We start from the raw sequence: 20,177 nt of genomic DNA on the forward strand, positions 1-20,177 counted from the left end.
AAACCCAAAAGGAATGCGCTGGTATAATAATGACTAATTAGTCATAATAATGACTAATTAGTCACAATAATGACTAATACCTAAGGATTTACCAACCAGGTGGAGTCATAGCCTAGAAAACTAGAGAGAAAATGGTATGAGTGGTTTGAACACAGGAGAATCCTTGTATCATTCAAGAGAAGGACAGAGCAATGGTGAACATTACATACTAGCCATACCTATTACAAATCTAAAGTTAATCATTAAAATAGAAAAAGGGAAAAATTCTAAATAAGGGATGGCAGAAATGCAATTCGCATGACAGAAGGAAAAGAAAGAAAAATGACATATTGATGCAAAATCAAAGAGAGATTTCAGATGTGTAAAAATTTAAGACAAATAAGATACGCTTACGTACTTGTATGAATAAAATATATATAATAAATTATAGACACATAAGCAGTGAGGGTGTACACGGCCAACCTCAAGAGATGATGGTGGGAGGGAAAGAATGACAAGGATACCAAAGAGCCTTGAATTGTATCTATCATGTTTTATTTCCAAATAAACACATGAATAATTTATCAGATTCAAATATGGCAAAGTATTGAAGTGCACTATCCAGTATTCTATCCTTCGATGGGCTATCATTTTATTAATTAACAAAAGAGAGAGGGGGGAAAACAGGTTCCGAAATGTTAATTCACCTTCCCAAGATCATGGTCCTTGAGGGAAGAATCTGGGGAAATACAGAAATGGCTGCTTCTTTTTTCCATCAACAAGGACAGACCTAGCACGTGGCAATGGTGTTCAGAAGACTGGAAATAGCTAGGAGGGTTCCTGGAGGGAAGGGCCCTCTGGCAGTGGCCTGTTATTAAATGCCACCGTTTAACAGGGTGGCACAGGGCTGCATTTGGCATCCAGTGGTCTGTTCCAGCTGTAAAGAGGCAAAAATCCCAAGGGAAGCGGAGGCTGTGACCTAAGGAAAGCTAGAGATCATCTAGTTCAATGGTCTCAGTTTACAAATTCAGAACCAGAGACCCAGAGAGGTTAGCTGGCTTGCTCAGAGTTATATAATCGGTGAGTGGTTGACCCCACATGTAATGCTATGCCAATTATACCAAGCATTCTAAACTCTGGCCAAGAAGTAACAGAGCCTTCTTGGAATGACAACGGGGACAGGGATCACCGCGCTGAGGCTATTGCTAATGACAGTGGAAACAAGATGGTGGCAGCACTGATGACAGCAGCTAACTTTCTTTGAGCGTAATTTAAATTCTAGGCACTCGTTCAAATGCTTTATAACAATCCCCTTGATTATTCCTCTCAACGACCAAAAAAAGAGTCAGGTAGAATCACCACCTCCATTTCTGATTACAGGAGAACCTCTGAGGGTCTCATGATCTGTCAGTGACAAGTGGACCCTAACCCATGTCGACTGATTTCTGAGCTTGAACTCTTACCCACATGCCACGCTGAAGACTCAAATGTCAGGGGGCAGGGGGCAAGGGGCAAGGGGAGCTCAGCCCCATCTGTCAGGTTCCACTGAGTCTTAGATTTTTTTCCTATTACCTCTGATGCAAAGTGTGGGTGTGGCTTAGAATATGACACCATCTGATGCCTGTGTGGATTCTGCGTGGTTTCGAGTCAGGTGTAGAGCTTGAAGCCACAGTGAGTCAGAGTGGGATGGACTGACTCATGAGTTACTGGACTACACCTGCAGTAACTTAACTTAAACACAAGTGTAGTTTTCGTGTACATAAGGAAAGAGCACTTCTGTCAAGAGTACAACATTTTGCCCTCTCTCTGGTGTGGAAAAACTATTATCATGGCCAAAAAAAAAAAAAAAAAAAAAAACAGTGAGTGAGCCAAAGAATACAGAATAATTTGCTTCATGTCAACCAACAAAAGTGAAAGCAATCCATGACTTCAATACTTCTGGTAATGAGATGCTATTGGTTAATGGGGTTAATGGACGTTGATGATATAGATTGTATCATTATCTATGACTCGACTGTCTCCAGAGAACAAGGAAATGGAGCTTGTTACTTCCAGAGGCAGAACTCAAAAGCCAAGTTCTGGAGTCAGGGGGCCAAGGTCACATCGCAGCTTTGTCATTCAATTATCTACCATGGGCTTACCCAGTACTCATATTAGGCACGCTAAAATTTAAAAATAATGGTCAAAAATTCATGTCAAAATTACCAGTATTTTAATGGTCTGCTGGACATCCTTGAAAAAATAAAGCAACAATTCCCAGTATGTATAAATTTTACATGAGTGAAAACAAGGATCTGAAAAGCTGTTATGGACACACAGAGATCGCTGACTATGTAATCTTTCTTCCAAATATAAAAATGATATGATTTGCCAAGAAGCATAGCTATTACTCAAAAGGATACATAGTACCCAGAAGATTTTCTATCTCAAAGTAACATAAAACTTTACAGTTTTTAGAGGGAAACAAGTAAAACAAATCAATCTGATTTGTGAACGGTTAGAGTTTCTTGTGTGCAACAATGAAACTCAAAGAAAAGATCAAAAAGGAACGTAGATACTCAGGGTGAAAAACAGGTTACACCTATGGGACATCAAAACATTAAAAAAAAAATAAGGAAATAAGACGGGTTAACCTAATAGGCTTCCTTTACTGAATTTAGATAGATAGAAATCACAAAATGGCAGCTCACAGGTCAAATCGTTTGCAGAAGTGTTTTGTTGTTGTTGTTGTTTTGCTTTGTTTTTTGCTTGCAGAGCTTTTTTTTTTTTTAATCAAGTTACAAAATCACATTTCATATTTGTTTTCCCAAAACCTAAGTTTTTTTCTGCTTAAAAAACTGTAGCAATGAGCTAGTGTTCAGTAATTGCTGTACTCTTGACGTAAGGGCTTCTACTTACCCACCTCACTTTACTCATTTACATTACCAGCCTGCAACCCTTGTAGACAAGTGAGTTCATAACCCTTTCCCCATTGCCAAACAGATCCAAGCAGAGAAAGTGACCCATCCCAAGAAGCGATTACCTGATTAGGCATCATTAGAGAGAGACTCATTTGTTTGTTGGTTCGTTCATTCATTCATTCATTCATTCATTCAGTAAATGCATGTTGAGTATCTGAAAAGTACCAGATACTGAGCCCAAATCAGAATGTAAGTATATGGACTTCTTCTCATCAAGGCAACACGCAGCCATAAGATGTATGTAATAAAGAGATGTGAGAACAAAACATTGATGAATGGAAATCACATGAGAAATTCTAAGAAGTGCTAACAGTGACAAGGGTCCAAAGGAAGGTTTGAAAAAGGAAGGGGTGGTCTGCAGAGTAAAACTATGGCTGAGAAGCGACAGAAAAGACCAGACAGAAAAGAAAGAGCATACTCTGATGCAAGTAGCAAACCCCTGGTGACATGTAAGAGGGCACTTAGAGGAGGCTGAGAAAGTCGGGCTGAGTAGCGAGAAAGTAAGAGCAAAGGGCACAAGAAAGAAAGAAACTGCTGGGGGAGAGAGGGGGTGTAGGGCGACAGCGGGGGTGAGGAGACAGTGTACGGAGGACTGAATACGGACAAAAGAGAATTTGGCACCAAAAAGTTCACGAGAATAGCCATATGCTAGAATGAATTCAGTCTAGACGGAATACCATTAAATGTTGACCTCAGAGAAAATTTGGTAACTTTTCCATCAACTGTATCTTCAGGGTCACTTCTTTTTTTTTTTTTCAGGGTCACTTCTTAAGACACATTCTAGGAAGGGGTTACCACCACCGAAGCTTTCTTTAATTGGCACCAAAATTCAGTGGCAATAAGCTAACAAGAGGAAATCTGTCAATTTCCAGTTATGTTTTATTGTCTGGTGTTCCACTTGTGATCTCAATCAGAGACGATTGAAAATGTTTCTGTTTCTTTGACTCTTTTGGAAATGACGTTTTTCACACAGGCATTTAATCTTGGACCAAAGGAATCAGGTGGCATTATTCTCTAGCATCCTCTACAGATAATCAAGGGAAAGAAACATTCAAGCACCAATGCTGTCTCTGCCCGTTATACTGAAAAGCTAGTGCCTATCGCATTCTTTTGTGCGTGTATAGTGAATATGGTATTTCTTCCGACTTTGCTGTTGGAAAAAAGCGAACGGAAAGTACATGCTCATCAGATAAGGATCAAATGAACCGCATACAAGAAAAGAAAAAAAGAAAGTCAAATGCATTTAGTTCTATTTGGTTCTGAATCTTCATTAGCTAATGTGGTGTACTTAGGAGGACTTATCAGATCCGTTTCATGTCTATAGCTGTGTAAGGGTGGGAACAGAAAAAGAAAAGTTGCTCTGTGATTGTGGCTTAAAAATTAAAACTCCCTGAGTTATTTCTTCATAGCAATCTTAAACAAAATGCTTCTAATGTAATTTTTAAAAGAAGGCATAATTTGAAATGGAAGCAAAACTCAGTGTTCCAAATATTTTGGGAACGAATTACAGCCTATTGCGGTTCCTCTCTAGCAGACGCTCCTGCACCTGGAATTTGATACCAAAATAAAAGTTTATTGGTTATTTCTGATTCAAGTATGTATGTGTGTGTACACACACACATACCCTGCACTGAGTTTTGAAAAGTCTCATCTATATATACTGATAATTCAGATGTGTTGTTTATTGGAAAACAAGAAGAGAATACCCAAATATATCTGCCAAATTTGTCATGCATTCTGTAAAATGTGTAGCCCAAAATCAACTGGGTTTTTCTTCCATAGTAGGTGGGAAGAAATCCCAAGTGCTTGCTTCTCGAGGCTTTACAAGTAGAATTTCCGGGACCTTGCAATATACGTCTCTGGGTCCATCCATGGTTAATGTTCATGTGCATTATCTCCACCACCGGGAGGACAACCACTACCCAGACGTGAATCCCAGCCAGTCTCCACTGCCTTCTGATCCTTGGTTTGTACAGTCGGTTCAGGGATTTCCAAATTCTCAACCAATCACCTTCCTAGGATTCCGAGCAAAACTACCGCACAAAGTAAGCTTAGCAGAGACTTTCCCCTCCCTTTTAGAGTCTTTATAGAGATTGTGGTTACTGAGCACAAAGCTAGGAAATTTTTCCATTACTGTAAAAACGTTATACTACAGAAGCTAATCCATTTATCTTAAAGCCTATGTAAATGCATTACAAGTCCACATGGAAATAAATAAAAACGATTATTAAGCCTCTGTGTCTGGTATTAGGATAAACACTAATTAAAGGGCCTCTTTTGCTAGAAGCTCAATATTTAAGACGGGAATTTATGTCATGCGCAAACCAAAACCGTGTCCGATGTGATCTACTCACCCTTGCAAGGCCTTCTCTCCAAACCAGTCTCCTTTCCCTAAAGTTCTAAGGAAGACCGGGTCTTCACTTGGTGAGTCTTCCCGAGTGACATTTACCTGCCAAGGGAAACAATAAAAGTCTCTATCCACTGCACACACGGATTGATCAAATGAACACTAACCGATGATGTTAATTCCACTTGTTTCCACTTTTAAAGAAAACGCATACATTACCACGAAAAGGACCAACACAATATCACACATGTCCATGCACATCACAAGAAATGCCCATCAAATACTGTTAGGCTGTTTCGAGCTGTTTTCAAGAAGTAATAAATTATCCAGAAATCTGAATTTCACTTACTTCTCATTCTTGTTCTTGTTTCCTACCTCCTGTGAGGCAAGCACTATGAAAAATTAAGTGAGCCTTCCTCCAACCTTTTGTAATGTGTTTATGTGTTTGGGTTTTTAAAAAACATGCATAGCATAATACAGTATGTATCTTACTGTAAGATAAATGTAAGTATGCAACTTACATTTTTTTTCCCCTTAACATTGTTTTATTACTTGTTCCATGCTCTTAGATATGAATCTAGTCCATTCATTTTCATGTTCCAGGGCCTTTTTCCATTCTCTGTTTACTCATCCATTTCCTTACAGGTGGACGTTTATATTGTTTTTGCTGCAGTAAACGTCTTTCTACACACCTCTCATGCACGTCCCCATTCCACAAAGACACGCTTGTCTCTTCCACTCACAGGTTAATGAAGCCTTTTTAGAGGTCCCTAACCCAAGACAGTCCTTAAGGTCCACATGCTTTGTTCAGTAGCATTTCAGTTTTTAAAACTAATAAAATTCAGTTTTCACCTAATAAAGAGCTGTAAGTTTTTTTTCTATTTTTTTGATTTTTATTTTAGAGAGAAAGTGCTGATGAGTAGGGAAGAGGAGCAGATTTTTTTTAAATGTTTATTTGAGAGAGAGTGAGAGAGCAGGGGAGGAGCACAGAGAGAGGGAAAATCCCAAGGAGGCTCTGCACTGACAGCACAGAGTCCAACACGGGGCTCAGTCTCACAAACCATGAGATCATAGCCGGAGTCAAAACCAAGAGTCCATCGCTTAACCTACTGAGCCAACCAGGTGACCCACAAGAGAGCGCCTTAAGCAGACTCCATGCTCAGTGTGGACCACTACCCAAGGCTCAATCCCACAACCCTGGGATCATGACCTGAGCTGAAATAGAGTCAGACACTCAACCAACTGAGCTATCCAGGTGCCCAAGAGCTGTAAGTTGTTTGAACGGAAAAACTTTACTGCCCAAACAAGATATCTTGGCCCCTAAGGACTTGTGTCCACAGAAGGAAAATAATAATGAGTTTGTTGTATGAATGAAGACCTAAATGTAGGAAGCTGTAACTTAATTCACTTCCCCCTCAGGTTCTACTAATATTCACAATACTGGCTATGTTTCACCTAGAATGGTTAAATAGTTAAAACTCACCTACCTGGAAAATGTATGGTGGTAGAAAAAATTCATTTTTTTTAATCAGTAGGGTTTTAAGTGTATTTATTTATTTATTTTTTTAAATTTTTTTTTCAACGTTTTTTATTTATTTTTGGGACAGAGAGAGACAGAGCATGAATGGGGGAGGGGCAGAGAGAGAGGGAGACACAGAATCGGAAACAGGCTCCAGGCTCCGAGCCATCAGCCCAGAGCCTGATGCGGGGCTCGAACTCACGGACCGCGAGATCGTGACCTGGCTGAAGTCGGACGCTTAACCGACTGCGCCACCCAGGCGCCCCAAGTTTATTTATTTTTGAGAAAGAGAGCAAGTGGGGGAGGAGCAGGGAAAAAGGAAGACAGAGGATCCCAAGGAGGTTCCAGGCTGTCAGTGCAGAGCTCAACACGGGGCTTAAACACATGCACCTGGAGATCATGACCTGAGCCAAATTCAACAGTTGGACATTTAAGCAAGTGAGCCACCCAGATGCCCCAGAAAAAATTAATTTCTTAAAAAAATGCTAGACACTTAAGCACATTTAAAAATACTATGCTTTGGGTTTCTGAGTTTAGACATTAGATGACAAAGAACAGGACTTTTGTAAGTAAGAATGTATGTGCAAGGTGGAGGGAATTCAATTATTATTCTCCACTGATGCATTTGATTACTTTTCCACACTGTATCAAAACCATGGGGATGTAGTCTTTAACCCTCTTAAACCAAGCTATATCACACAGATGCTCATTTGCATGCTGATAAAGCTTTTACAGATGTGAATAGAAATACACTACCGCATTGATTCTCAAACTTTGTGGTAGGGGGCTTTACTTAAAATAAAGGCTACTGAACTTATTAGATATGTCTCCTAAGACAAAGGAAACAAAAGCAAAAATGAACTATTGGTACTACATCGAGATAAAAACCTTCTTCACGGTGGAGGAAATAATCAACAAAACGAAAAGGCAGCCTATGGAATGGGAGACAATTTTTGCAAACGACCCGATAAAGGGTTAGTATCCAAAATCTATAAAGAACTTATCAAACTCAACATCCAAAAACCAAATAATCCAGTTAAAAAATGGGCAGAAGACACTAATAGATGTTTTTTCAAAGACGACATCCGGATGGCCAACAAACACATGAAAAGATGTTCAACATCACTGATCATCAGGGAAATAGAAATCAAAACTCCAATGAGTTACCACCTCACACCTGTCAGAATGGCTAAAGTCAACAACACAAGAAACAACAGGTGTTGGCAAGGATGTGGAGAAAGGGGGAACCATGCAAAACTAACATCACACTGTATGTTAACTAACTGGAATCTGAGTAAAAGCTTGGAAGAGAAAAATAAAATAAGGCCTACTTGACTGTCATTCTTGAGGTTCTAATCTATTGGGACTTGGAAATCTGCATTTCAAAAGATTAGTATAGGTGTCTTAGATGCAAATGTTCCATAGATCAAACTTTGACAGACATGGATCCATTGTTTTATTTCTGAACCTCAGTTTTCGCAACTGTACAATAAATAGGCAACGCAACAAAACTATCTTTCAGTCCTGACTATTAAAAAACAAGGCATGAACTAAGGTGTAATATACTAAAAGATCATTAGTTCAAAGTTAGATATAAAGATACATTATATAATTGTACATTTGTCTTGTGGTTAACAACAACAACAAAAAGATTAAAAATTTGAAATGCCAGGTTTATGCAAGGCATGGAAAGATTTCAGTGGATTTTGAAATATCTTTACAGAAATGTTACTGAAATGCAGGAACAGAGGCATAAAAAGTGGGCCACCTATTGAATAGACCACTTTCTGCTTATATGATAAGTGTGAAGAAAACCCTATCTGCATAATCCATATATGTGAAAAGATAAGCAGGTCAAAGAACAAGAAGAAAGCTTTCCTTTAAAGTTGCAATTTCTACACTTTTTCTTTTTACATATAATGAATCATTCTAAATATGCAGACATCAGGCATGGACATTTGCATCTTTAATTCTAAAAAAAATAAGTTAGGATAGAGAAAGTTAAATATGCAGAGATAACCTCTCTAACCTTGGCCTATATTACTTACTATTTTTCCTTAAACCACAAAGTACTTTATGACCCACAATGCTAGGGGAAAGGAGTACCTATGGAGCCTTTAAAAAAAATTTTTTTTTTTAACGTTTATTTATTTTTGAGACAGAGAGACAGAGCATGAACAGGGGAGGGGCAGAGAGAGAGGGAGACACAGAATCTGAAACAGGCTCCAGGCTCTTAGCTGTCAGCACAGAGCCTGACGCGGGGCTTGAACTCACGGACCGTGAGATCGTGACCTGAGCCGAAGTCGGATGCTTAACCGACTGAGCCACCCGGGCACCCCAACTTATGGAGTTTTAAAGACAGTAATACTTGGTCTGTCTGACCCGTGTTACCTCATCACCTCAACTAAAAAATGGGAGAGTTATCTCAAAAGAGGGTGTGTGCGTGTATGAATTAAATAAGGAAATCTCATGTGAAAAGCATCCTCTTAATAGTAAATGCTCAAAAAGGTTGGTGACTTTCCTCATATTTTCTCCCTTTCTTCTACTACTCATGTTTCAGAAATTCATGCATTTAGTTGTAAAATAAATATCCCCTTATCACTACTATCGCTCTTTCATTGTTGCTATGAAACGCTATTTAGAGCAGAAACTTCTTTTCCTTCTAGAGAAATAACAGTGTGTGTTCTAATGTTTTCACTTACCTATGTATTAACTTGTTTTCTGAAAGACATATGTGGGGTCTAGTGATTTGAGTTTTTTAAACTAGTTAAGTTTATTTATTTGAGAGAGAGAGAGAGAGAGAATGAATGAATGAATGAATGAATGAATGTGAGTGGAGGAGAGGTGGAGAAAGAGTGAGAGAGAAAATCCCAACCAGGCTCCGCACTGTCAGCACAGAGACCGACGTGGGGCTCCAACTCATGAACCTTGAGATCATGACCTGAGCCGAAACCAAGAGTCAGACGCTTAACCGACTAGGCCACCCAAGCGCCCTTAAACTCTATTTTAAAACCATATGCATATTTTAAAAATTAAGAATCAAAATTAAGAATCAAAATAAAAATGAGATATTTTTAGGGGGACATCTAAAATTGATCTTTGATACTGAAGACTTCAATAAACAGTATCAGTGTACTCAACCAACATGTTTAATCAAAAATAATTTTAAAACATGAAACGTTTTAGTACAGATTCAGGTTATATAAACAAAGCAACGTTTACTGTAAAAAAACCCCAAAAAGCTTAGAATTTACAGATTTATGGGAAAGACCCAGCTGGAGAATAAGGGTTAGGTCATCACTCTCCTACGTGTGTGACTAACAGACCATAGAAACCGAGAAGTCCCCAAACCAAAGCATTTCTCCTTTCTAACAGTGTTCCTCACATAGCACTCAAAACTTGGTCCTGTTATTCCCAAACCAAAATGCCTCCTGAAGAATGAGGGCACTTTAGGCAACGTATCTGCTAGCTTGGGACACGTACAGGGTAGGCACGTTTTTTCTGAGCTTGAAGTTTGCCTGCACTCTTTGAGCCATGAATTAAATTCAGTGTGGTCAAGATGTAGGATTTCTAGGAGTAGGATCTGATCACTGAACCTTCTGTGTAACATGGGAGTAAACTAGAGTCTCTCTCCACCGCGTGTCCTAACCCACTCTCCCAAAATGTCTGCCGTGCATCTCATGGTCATGATCCCCTTTCTAATGTCTATAATATAATGTGTGTGCCTGCGTGCCCTCACAACTCATTCCAGGCATAAATACCAGATATTTTCCTGTTGTTGAGCCTCATAAAAATGCGAGCATACCACATGTATTCTTCGGCGACTTGCTTCTTTTGAGGGGTATTGTATTTGAGATTTCTCCAATTCTCCCATGTTAATACACAATGCTGAAGTTCATTTCCTCACTTTACATATTATCCCATTATATGAATATATATATCCCATTATATATGTCCCATCATATACATACATACACACATACACATTTCATTAATTCTTCTAGAGATATAAATGTGTTTCTTCCAGATTTACCTATATAATCACTGGTCTATCTCATGACTCCCAGATAGTTCTCTTGCCTTACTGTAATGATTGTGGCGTTCAGTTGCACGTTGAACAAAAGTGCTGATAATGCTCATTTTATCTTGTCCTTGATCTACAAGGAAGAGCTTCTCATGCTTCACTCTTACGTACCCATATACAAATAAAATTTCCATAATTTCCATATTCAACAACATCAAACATCATGATAAACCAATTTGTTTACGCAACACGCTCAAACAATTAATTCTAAGCAAAGCCATCTGGTTTTAAATGGCATTTAATGGACAAGAGTTTTTGAATCACATTTTTTTCCTAACAGTAGCATATTAGATATGTTGAACAGAATCAGAAAATCAAAATGTATTTGAATCATTACTGCAACTCTGAAGTTTTGCCTAACAATCCTGTTCAATCTTGGCTCAACTTCCTTCTGGAGAGAGTTCAATTTTTGATGTAACACAGCTACAGGGCCATATGCACAAAATTTGGGCAAAGATAGTTTTCACTGCTCCTTTGTGAATTCTTTGATATTTTATAGTTCAAGTTTGGGTGGAAAGGAACGTCATGTTTCCAGGCAACTGGAATATACAGAGAACTAACTCAGCTTCTAGAAGAGGCAGCAACAAGTACTGTAGACATCACTATAAGCATTTTGCTCAAGGTGTAGAACAATCAGTTTATGGAGGTTTAACGGGGGAAAAACACGTATTTCAGAGTTTCTCCCTTTGTGTGCAAGTGCTTCATGGGAAAATAAAAAGCCTTACACTTAAATGAATGTCTTGAGTGGGGGGAATCCACTTGTAACTCTAGCTGCCTGTGGGTGTCTTATGACATGCTCTAAGGAAAAGCCAGTTCAGAGGTAACAGGGAAACGATCTTTGCAAGGGCTACCCTTTGTAATTTTTTAAACACATGAGAAAACAAGTTTACATCTGTATACCTAAAGCAAAGCATAGAGATTCAGAAAATTTCAATTCTGCAACCTATCGGCCTGCTTACTTGAAGGCTCTTGTTACTTTTCTCTCCTGTTCCATCCCACTGGGACGTAAGCGGGTTCAACTCCTGCCCCTCAGGATTTTATATACTGATTCCAATACATGCATACGAGAATTAGTATAATTAATACACTAATATCATATCTCAAGAATCATATAATTCATGTGATTAAAAATCATAGCAGCTAAGTTGCAGGACATGAAAAACTAGTTATGGAAAAATCTATGGCTGGTTTAGAAAACATCTTGAATGTGTCAAAAGAGTCTAACATATTCTTTCTACTTCTCTCCCAGGATCCCCATGGTGCTCTGAAATATTGTCAAGGGAATGGGCTCCTGCGGTGTCATTTCCTTGTTATTTCTGTTTATGCATAATACAACACTCATAAAGTAGCACCACTAATGCACCTGTTTTAAACTCAAACTGGTTACAAACCACAGGTTCCTTTAGGTAGTGCTAGGTATTCACAGTAATGGGGTAATCACAAAAGTCTGTCAGAAATTCATCATAAATGGATAAATGTATCATCCCATGAGAGCAAAGGATTAGCAAAATGGTAAAGAAAAAAAAAAATAAATCCAGACTGTCGGGACAAAAAAGTCCCCCTGTGGCCTACTGAATCATTTATATCCATGAGGATTTGCAATTTCTCCTGATTCTTTGGTAAATGTTAAGAAATAAAACAGTAAATGGTAAAGCTCCAATAATTTATACATAAACCACAAAATGTTAAGGTTTCTTAGCCTCCAACACTGGGCCATTCAGAACACAGTTTTCACTTAACTGCGGTCGGACATGTCATTTCTTGATGTCCTCAAGATGCTGGCACCTGACATCTATGTCTGTCCCAGGCTTTCTGCGATCAGCCAACAGAACAGGTATGATACAAACACAGCCGGTGCCATCTTCGCTTTAGTGTGACATGTCACTGGGGTAAAGTCGGGCACGTTCTTGAGTCAAAATCGTTTCAGAGAGGATTATCTAAACTGTGACCCAGCAAGATTTATAATCTTTCACATATCCTGTTCACTGGGGGTCTGTAATTCGCTTTCCTTTTTTCACATGAGCCATAAAGTACGAGAGTCGGTCGTATTTGTTCAATTAGAAGAAACAAACTTATTTACATTTTAGAAATCGCTTCTTCATTTACAAAGTTTCATTGGGGCGCCTGGGCGGCTCCGTCAGTTGGGCATCCGACTTCGGCTCAGGTCACGATCTCACGTCATGAATTTGAGCCCCGTGTGGGACTCTGTGCTGACGGCTCGGAGCCTGGAGCCTGCTTCCGATTCTGTGTCTCCCTCTCTCTCTGCCCCTCCCCCACTCATGCCCTGTCTCTCAAAAATGAATAAACATTAAAACATTAAAATACACAAAATTTTAATCTACTTTTCAAATAAGCTCTGTGCCCCACACAAGGCTCGAACTCACCACTCTAAGATCAAGTCACATGCTCTACTCACTGAATCCAGTCAGGCACCCCTAACCTTATTTACATTTCAAGATAACAATTAGTAAAAGGAGAACTGCTGTATACATTCCCTTCCACCGGCATTTCCTTCTCTATCGCTAAGTACGTACAAATTCCTCTTAAGGATCCCTTACGATGAAGCAAAAAGGTTATGACTTCACGGATGAAAGGAAATGTAAGGTATTTTTAGAGTGTTAGAGCATACATCTGCATAAGTTGCCACTTTCCAACTCACTTAATTGATTAGTTTTTAAATACAAGTTGAAGTAGATTTCTAATGCTTCAAAGTTAATATAAAGGCATACATTATGATTTTTCATTCATATCCTTTGTCTACCCCATATTTATCCTTTCCCCTATAATTTATCACTTTTAATAGATCCTGTTTAATAGGTTTATCCTTTCCCTTATAACATCACTTTTAATGGATATTAAGAAGTATCCACTGAAAATTTCTTTATGAAGACATAATAAAACCTGAGTATACTTATATCCTTGATGTTCTGGGTGCCAAGCAACTTGCCTAAGAATACTGAGACTGATAAGTTTTATAGGGGGAGTCAGACTTGGGCCATTTATTTTATTTTTATTTCATTTTATTATTATTTTTTCAGAGAGAGAGAACATGGACAGGGGAGAGGGGCAGAGAGAGAGAGAGAGAGAGAGAGAGAGAGAGGTTGAGAGAGAGAGAGAGAGAGAGACAAGCAGGGTCCAAGCTCAACATGGAGGCCAACACGGGGCTCGATCTCACTAACCTGGGGATCATGACCTGAGCTGAAATCAGGAGTTGGATGCTCAGCTGACTGAGCCAGGAGTCCCTGGACCATCTGATTTTAAAACCCTGGTGTTCTACCATAGCTATGTTATTGCTTCTAATGATGAGATTGAACTTTTCATTTTTGTTTTTGTTTTTCTTTTTTTTTTTTTTCAACGTTTATTTATTTTTGGGACAGAGAGAGACAGAGCATGAACGGGGGAGAGGCAGAGAAAGAGGGAGACACAGAATGGGAAACAGGCTCCAGGCTCTGAGCCATCAGCCCAGAGCCCGACGCGGGGCTCGAACTCACGGACTGCGAGATCGTGACCTGGCTGAAGTCGGACGCTTAACCGACTGCGCCACCCAGGCGCCCCTCCTGTTGAGAATTTCTAAAGTCACTTTAGTCTGTCTCTTGCTTAACTATATAATTTAAATGATGGAAATCTTCCCATTTATGCAGACATATCAGTGGCATCCAGCATCATGGTTATTAAATTCTAGAACACAGGTTATTTTCTGGTCTTCAGAGTTCTACTTCTCTTCCTCCAGGACCATTTTTGGGAGGTCCTTTCTCAAAAGTTTCTCTATCCGTTTCAGAAGATGGAAAAGCTCGAACAGCTCACACCCCCGTGCGCATGCTCCTCCAGGGGTCATCGATGCTCCCCAGGCCCCGCCCCACCGTGAAGCCCCCTTTGGTGCTCGAGGGCTTACCGTGCCTTTGCTGATGATAAAGAACGTGTCCCCTCTGGCACCTTGCCTGATGATATACTCCCCATTCTCATAGTGGGTCTGCAAAACAGAAACAGTAACAGAAAAAAAAACATGAAGGAGGGAGTAATATCACAAACAGCTCAACCTCTTCAGATGTCAGCTCTGCAGGGATGCATTCACCCTGATGGAATTTTCCCCAAGCCAAGAATCGATCAGGATTTAGGAGTAACAGTGAATGAGCACAACAATCACAAAGAAATCAGGTTTACCATGCTTGCGTTTAAAACTGTTTCGTGAATGCCATCTTTCTGGGTGATTATATTCCGATCTTTAAATCCATTCACTTTAATAGTTTGATAAAAATATTCTCTCTCCCATCGACTGAGCATGAAATAAAAACAGCAGAGCTGCTAATTAAACTGGTCTTTTTATTTTGTCATTCTCGTTTGGGTTTTAGTATTTTTATGATGATACCCTCCCCTCCCCTGCCCCCGCTTTTTTTGAAGAAATTACTGTGGCATCTAAAGATCTTCATTTGGAAACCAGATTGATTTTCACTGTGGGTTACATGGTCTTAGGGTGAGTCTGAAGGCACTGCCTCATGCTTTCACGCCCTTGCTTCGGTCATTTAGATTCGGCCCCTGTCAAACGGAATGTCTTCATTTTATGGACTGAATTCTGGTCCAGCATCTGGGAGCTCATCAGCCAGCAAATGAAGAGCAAAGTAAGGCTGCAAAAGGGTCATCACTCAGTGTGTCAGAGCTCAGATTTGGACGCAGTCACTAGGTCCGTTCCCAGGGTGAAGATTACTCCTGCCATGAACAAAAGTAATTTCTATAAGGCGAGGTGGGAAAAAATATATTGCTGGGTCAGGAGCTATAACAGAAAAATGACACTGTGCCATCTGGCGACACTCCTCTCTGCGGCTCAGCAAGGGAGCCATATTTGGGGAAAGAAAACGTACTTTATGCACTCCCTAGGAAACAGATTTCATGGCTTACATGGGGTATCCATCAGGCCAACGACTGTGATTTGTCCTTATGTACTTCACTATCATGTTCCTTAATGCTACTGTCTATTCACTCTTTTTTTAATGTTTATTTATTTATTCTGAGAGAGAGAGAGAGAGACTGCTAATGCACAGTGGGGGAGGGGCATAGACAGAGGGAGAGACAGAATCCCAAGCAGGCTCTGTGCTGGCAGCCCGGAGCCAGAGGTGGGGCTCGAACTCACAAAACCATGAGATCCTGACCTGAGCCAAGACCAAGAGTCAGACACTTAACCAACTGAGCCACCCAGGCATCCACTCTTACAACCGCCTTTTGTTAGTACCTGACCGTGAGAACAGCCATAACTTCTTTCATATATCTAGAAAATTAACGTATTACTTAATTTTCCTTTTTTTTTCTTTTTACTCGTAACAAATTATAAAAATAGGATTATAGAGTGCATATTCTTCAACTGATTTACTTCATGTAAGAAGCTACCCATGCTCCACTGTCACGACTTGTTGTTTGGGAAAGAAAAGTTCTTTACGACATGCAGATTTTGAAAAAAAATGCCTCGATCTCACCAACATATCTAAGCGCCTCCGAGTCAGGCCCGGTTCTAGGCACTGATGATACAAAGAGGGGTAGGACAAAAATCTCAGAGTAGTAACCATCCACTGAATGTTTATCCTATGGTGCAACATTCTACAGGCACACAGTCCAATACAGTAGCCTCTGGCCACATGCGGCCACTGAGCAGTGACATGTGGCCAGTGTGTCTGAGAAACTGAATGTTTTTGTGTATTTCATTGCCTAGATTTTTATCCTTAGTAACAGCGATGTTACATTATGTTCCATTTATCTTCCTCTTTGTCATATTTCTCACTTGCTTCCTAATCTGAAACCTCTTGAAACCCCCCCAAACAAGCCAGGGTGCAAACGCCATACTCCATGTTGGTAGGGTTTGGGTCCGGTCTGTTGTCCAGCCTCACACTTTCCCCAGGCTTCCCCATGGAGAAGGTTCTTGAGCCCCAACAGTAGAATGAGGATAAGTCACCGCTGTCGAGCAGGACAAAGTCTCTCCGAAAAGAAGAGAATTTGCAGCTTACAAGAGACCATGTAATGGTAGCAGAAACGCTGTTATTTTGGAAAAGGTAGAAAAATGCAAATAAAAAGCACCAAAACTGGAAGAAACTTTAGCTCATCTGAGCTCATTTTTACTTATCTCCTTAACAGCACATTCCTCCCCATGTGACTGTCCTTTCCTTTCAGAAAGCCACAGTGACTTATACTGTATTACCCTACATATCTAAGTGCGAAGGTAAGACTTTCTCAGGGACAACACCACTGCCATCTTGACGCAGATAATCCTTTGCGGGTGGGAGCTGCCCTGGCCAGCTGTTGGGTCTCTAGCAGTCACTGTCAGCTCTATCCCCTGGATTCCTGAGCTGCTTTAAATCCCGAAAGTGAACCGTGTGGCAACCAACAATGTCACAAGACATTGCCAATTACCCTGGGTGGGGGGGAGGGGTGGTGGGGTGTGCAAAACTGTGCCCGGTTGAGAATGTGTGAGCTAAATCTTTTATGGTTTTCTGGACCTGAAACGGCAATTTATGATGTCTCTTGGTAGTGTGTGTGAACCAGATCATTCTTTGGCTTCCCTCAGTGTCGGCTTGGATCCCTGCAAGGTCTAAGGCCTCACGCTTGTGGTGAGCATTTGGAGCCGGTCACCAGCTGAGGGCACGCCTCTGACTGTCAGCTTCTGCCCTGGCCCACGCAGGCCTCTCTGGGGGGAATGCCTAGTCTCCTCCACAGCATGGTGATCTGGGGGAGAGTTCCTTTCTTCTATGGTGGCTGGCTTCCAAGGGCGCAAAAGCAGAAGGTGCCAGGCTTTCCCAAGGCCCAGCCTGGGAACAGGTCCTGTATCACTTGTGCTACACTCAGAGGGTTCAAGCAGGCCCCAGATGCAAGAGGAGGGGCTGCACAGAGGTATGAACCTTAGGAGATGGGGTGTATCAGGGCTGCTGAAACACAGTCTCCCATAGACCTCACGCTTCACATGCATGAGACAGAGCTCCCGACCTTCTCCCAGCCCTGCCTCTCCATGACTTTTCTCCATCGTTGATGACAAGCACCTTTCCTGGTACTTGTCCAATCATCTTGGAGTCCCGTTTGACTCTTCCGTCTTGTAGGCCCACAACTACTCTGTTAATACACCCACGGTCTCCACCTTCAGATTACACCCAGAACTCAGTGACTCTTCAGTGTGCTTTTCCAGTCGCCATGTTCTCCTGCCCTGTCACCTCCTAACTGGGATATCCACTCCTACCCGACCCCTTGGTCCCCCTTCTTACCTAGCAGCCAGGCGATGCTGTTAACACACAGTCAGCCCATCTGCCCCCATGTGCACGGGGCCCCACAGAAGCTGCAAGGTACTAACGGCTTCTGCTCCTTTCCTTCGCTGGCCCCACCACCCACCTCCCTCCCTCGCACTATGCCTGCTCTATTCACACCACTTTTCTTGCTGTTCCTTGAACACTCGGGCCCATCTCAGCGCCTCTGTGTAGGCTCTGTCCTCTGCCTGAGATGCCCCTCCACACCGCATAGCTCAGAAGGAGCTATCTCAGGAAAGGAAGGTTAGCAGAGGGCTGACGGACAAAAGCGAGGGCATCAAGGCACGCTGAAGGTAAAGTAAACCGAGAGCTGGAACCAATCCTTCTGATAAAGAAGGATCCACCGGCAGCCCCAGAGAGACTGCTCTCTCTCTTCTCCACCCTTTGGTATCCCGCTGGGGCTCCCTGTCGGCTGGGGTCAGCTGGCAGTCAGGAGACAGTGGAGCCCTCCCAATTCAAATCAGCCTCTGGACAGACGGAAGGACCCAGGAAAAGTGAAAAGTAGGCCTGTGGGCAAGCAGAAGGCATCAGCCCCGCGTTTACCATATCAGTCTCTTCTGAACCACCTTTTCTTCTAGAATGCCAGCTCCACGAAGGAATTTGTGTTTTCCCTGCTGTTCCCCCTTGCACCTAGAAGACCACCTGGGTGTCCGCTCAATACTTATCAAGTAAATGGCTTTACACGGTAAGGATGCTTTGTGCCCCACACAGCGAGGGCTCTTTCCCTTTTGCTGGTTTGCCCCCACCACACGGGTCCACTGCTCCGGGAACTGGGACGGGGTCAGAGCCAAGAGGTGCAGCCTCTCATCCCCCAACTCCTTTTGGGGATGGAGGGCCAGAACCCTGGCGACCGTCCCCTTGAGTCTCCTTTGAGCCACATGTCTGTTCTTAAATGAGTTCCCAACAAGACGAATGGGATTCTTCTAAACGGTTCTCATGACTCAACGTCACCCCATGGTGCTGACAAGAAAACCCTTCAAGTGGAAGCAAACCCCTAACCATGGGAAAATGGGAAGGAGGGATTGCAGAGGAGCCCGAAGGGTGTCTGCTTCATGAAGCAACCCAAGCAGTCGCTGCAAGGCCAGGACTGAGACGGGGGTGGGTGCAGAAGGGGGACGGGTAATGCTGAGACACTAGGCTGTGAGAAGAAAAGACTCAAGTCACACTAGTGGTCTTCAAACCCCCTCTGAACTGTGGTGAAGCAGAAGGAAGCAGCCTCCCCGGGTGACCTTCTGGAGTGTGTGTGTGTGTGTGTGTGTGTGTGTGTGTGAGAGAGAGAGAGAGAGAGAGAGAGAAGACAGAGAGAGAGAGAGAGAGAGAGAAAATGAAGGGGAAGAGATCAAGGGTCTCAGTGGGCACTTCAGTACAAGGAGGAAGTGGATAGAGGTCTAAGCATCTCCAAGGTGGAATGGGCCACCCAGTGGGCAGGGGCACCAAGTACGGAGCACACGTCAGCAGAGATGGGGTGAGTGGTGGCCAAGCCACTGCAGAAGAGACTGAGGGCAGCGCCCAAGGATGCCTCAGGGTGAACTTCAGGGCATCTCCCAGCCTTGAGATGCTTCAATTCTCGGACAGGTTGTATTTCCCCAAGATGGCCACTGAATAGGTTCCAGGCCACAAGTTGCTCTGTGTGGTGCCTTTGCCATTCTCCCATCAAGAGCTGGAGCCTCACTTCCCTCCCCTTGAAACCGGGTGGCCTTAGCAGCTCTTCTGTACCAGCCTGTGTGGAAGCCATGCCGCATGACTTCCAAGGTTATCTCAGAAAGCTTCCACCTGGTTCTCAGGGGTCTCCATCCTGGAAGCCACAGCAGGCTATGAGAAGCCAGAGCCACACCTTGGGGCGATGTGCTGGGGATCTGGGTGATAGCGCCACCCACACCTGGTCCCCAAGTCCCCTCACTGCAGGGAGACACAAGAGTGTAGGAGACTCCCAGCTGGGTCTAGTCTCAGCACCTGACTGTCCCCCTTTGAAGTCCCACATGTCATGGAGCAGAGATAAGCCATCCCGATAGTG

At 42.1% G+C, this 20,177-nt stretch overlaps 1 protein-coding gene across 5 annotated transcripts in view; it reads right to left on the bottom strand.

Annotated features, from left to right (window-relative positions):
- PRKG1 (protein kinase cGMP-dependent 1) overlaps nt 1–20,177 on the bottom strand; it is a 1,163,528-nt gene that overhangs the window by 205,245 nt on the left and 938,106 nt on the right. For all 5 annotated transcript variants that reach the window (XM_040454314.1, XM_040454315.1, XM_040454316.1 and 2 more), the window contains 2 exons: nt 14,782–14,859; nt 5,294–5,388 (listed from right to left, as the gene is read on the bottom strand). In XM_040454314.1, the coding sequence (XP_040310248.1) occupies nt 5,294–5,388; nt 14,782–14,859 (173 nt within the window). The remainder of the gene's footprint in view (nt 1–5,293; nt 5,389–14,781; nt 14,860–20,177) is intronic.

The sequence above is a fragment of the Herpailurus yagouaroundi genome, unplaced genomic scaffold (genome assembly GCF_014898765.1).
Source record: "Herpailurus yagouaroundi ecotype Mexico unplaced genomic scaffold, PumYag 211, whole genome shotgun sequence".
NCBI classification, from domain to species: Eukaryota; Metazoa; Chordata; class Mammalia; order Carnivora; family Felidae; genus Herpailurus; species Herpailurus yagouaroundi.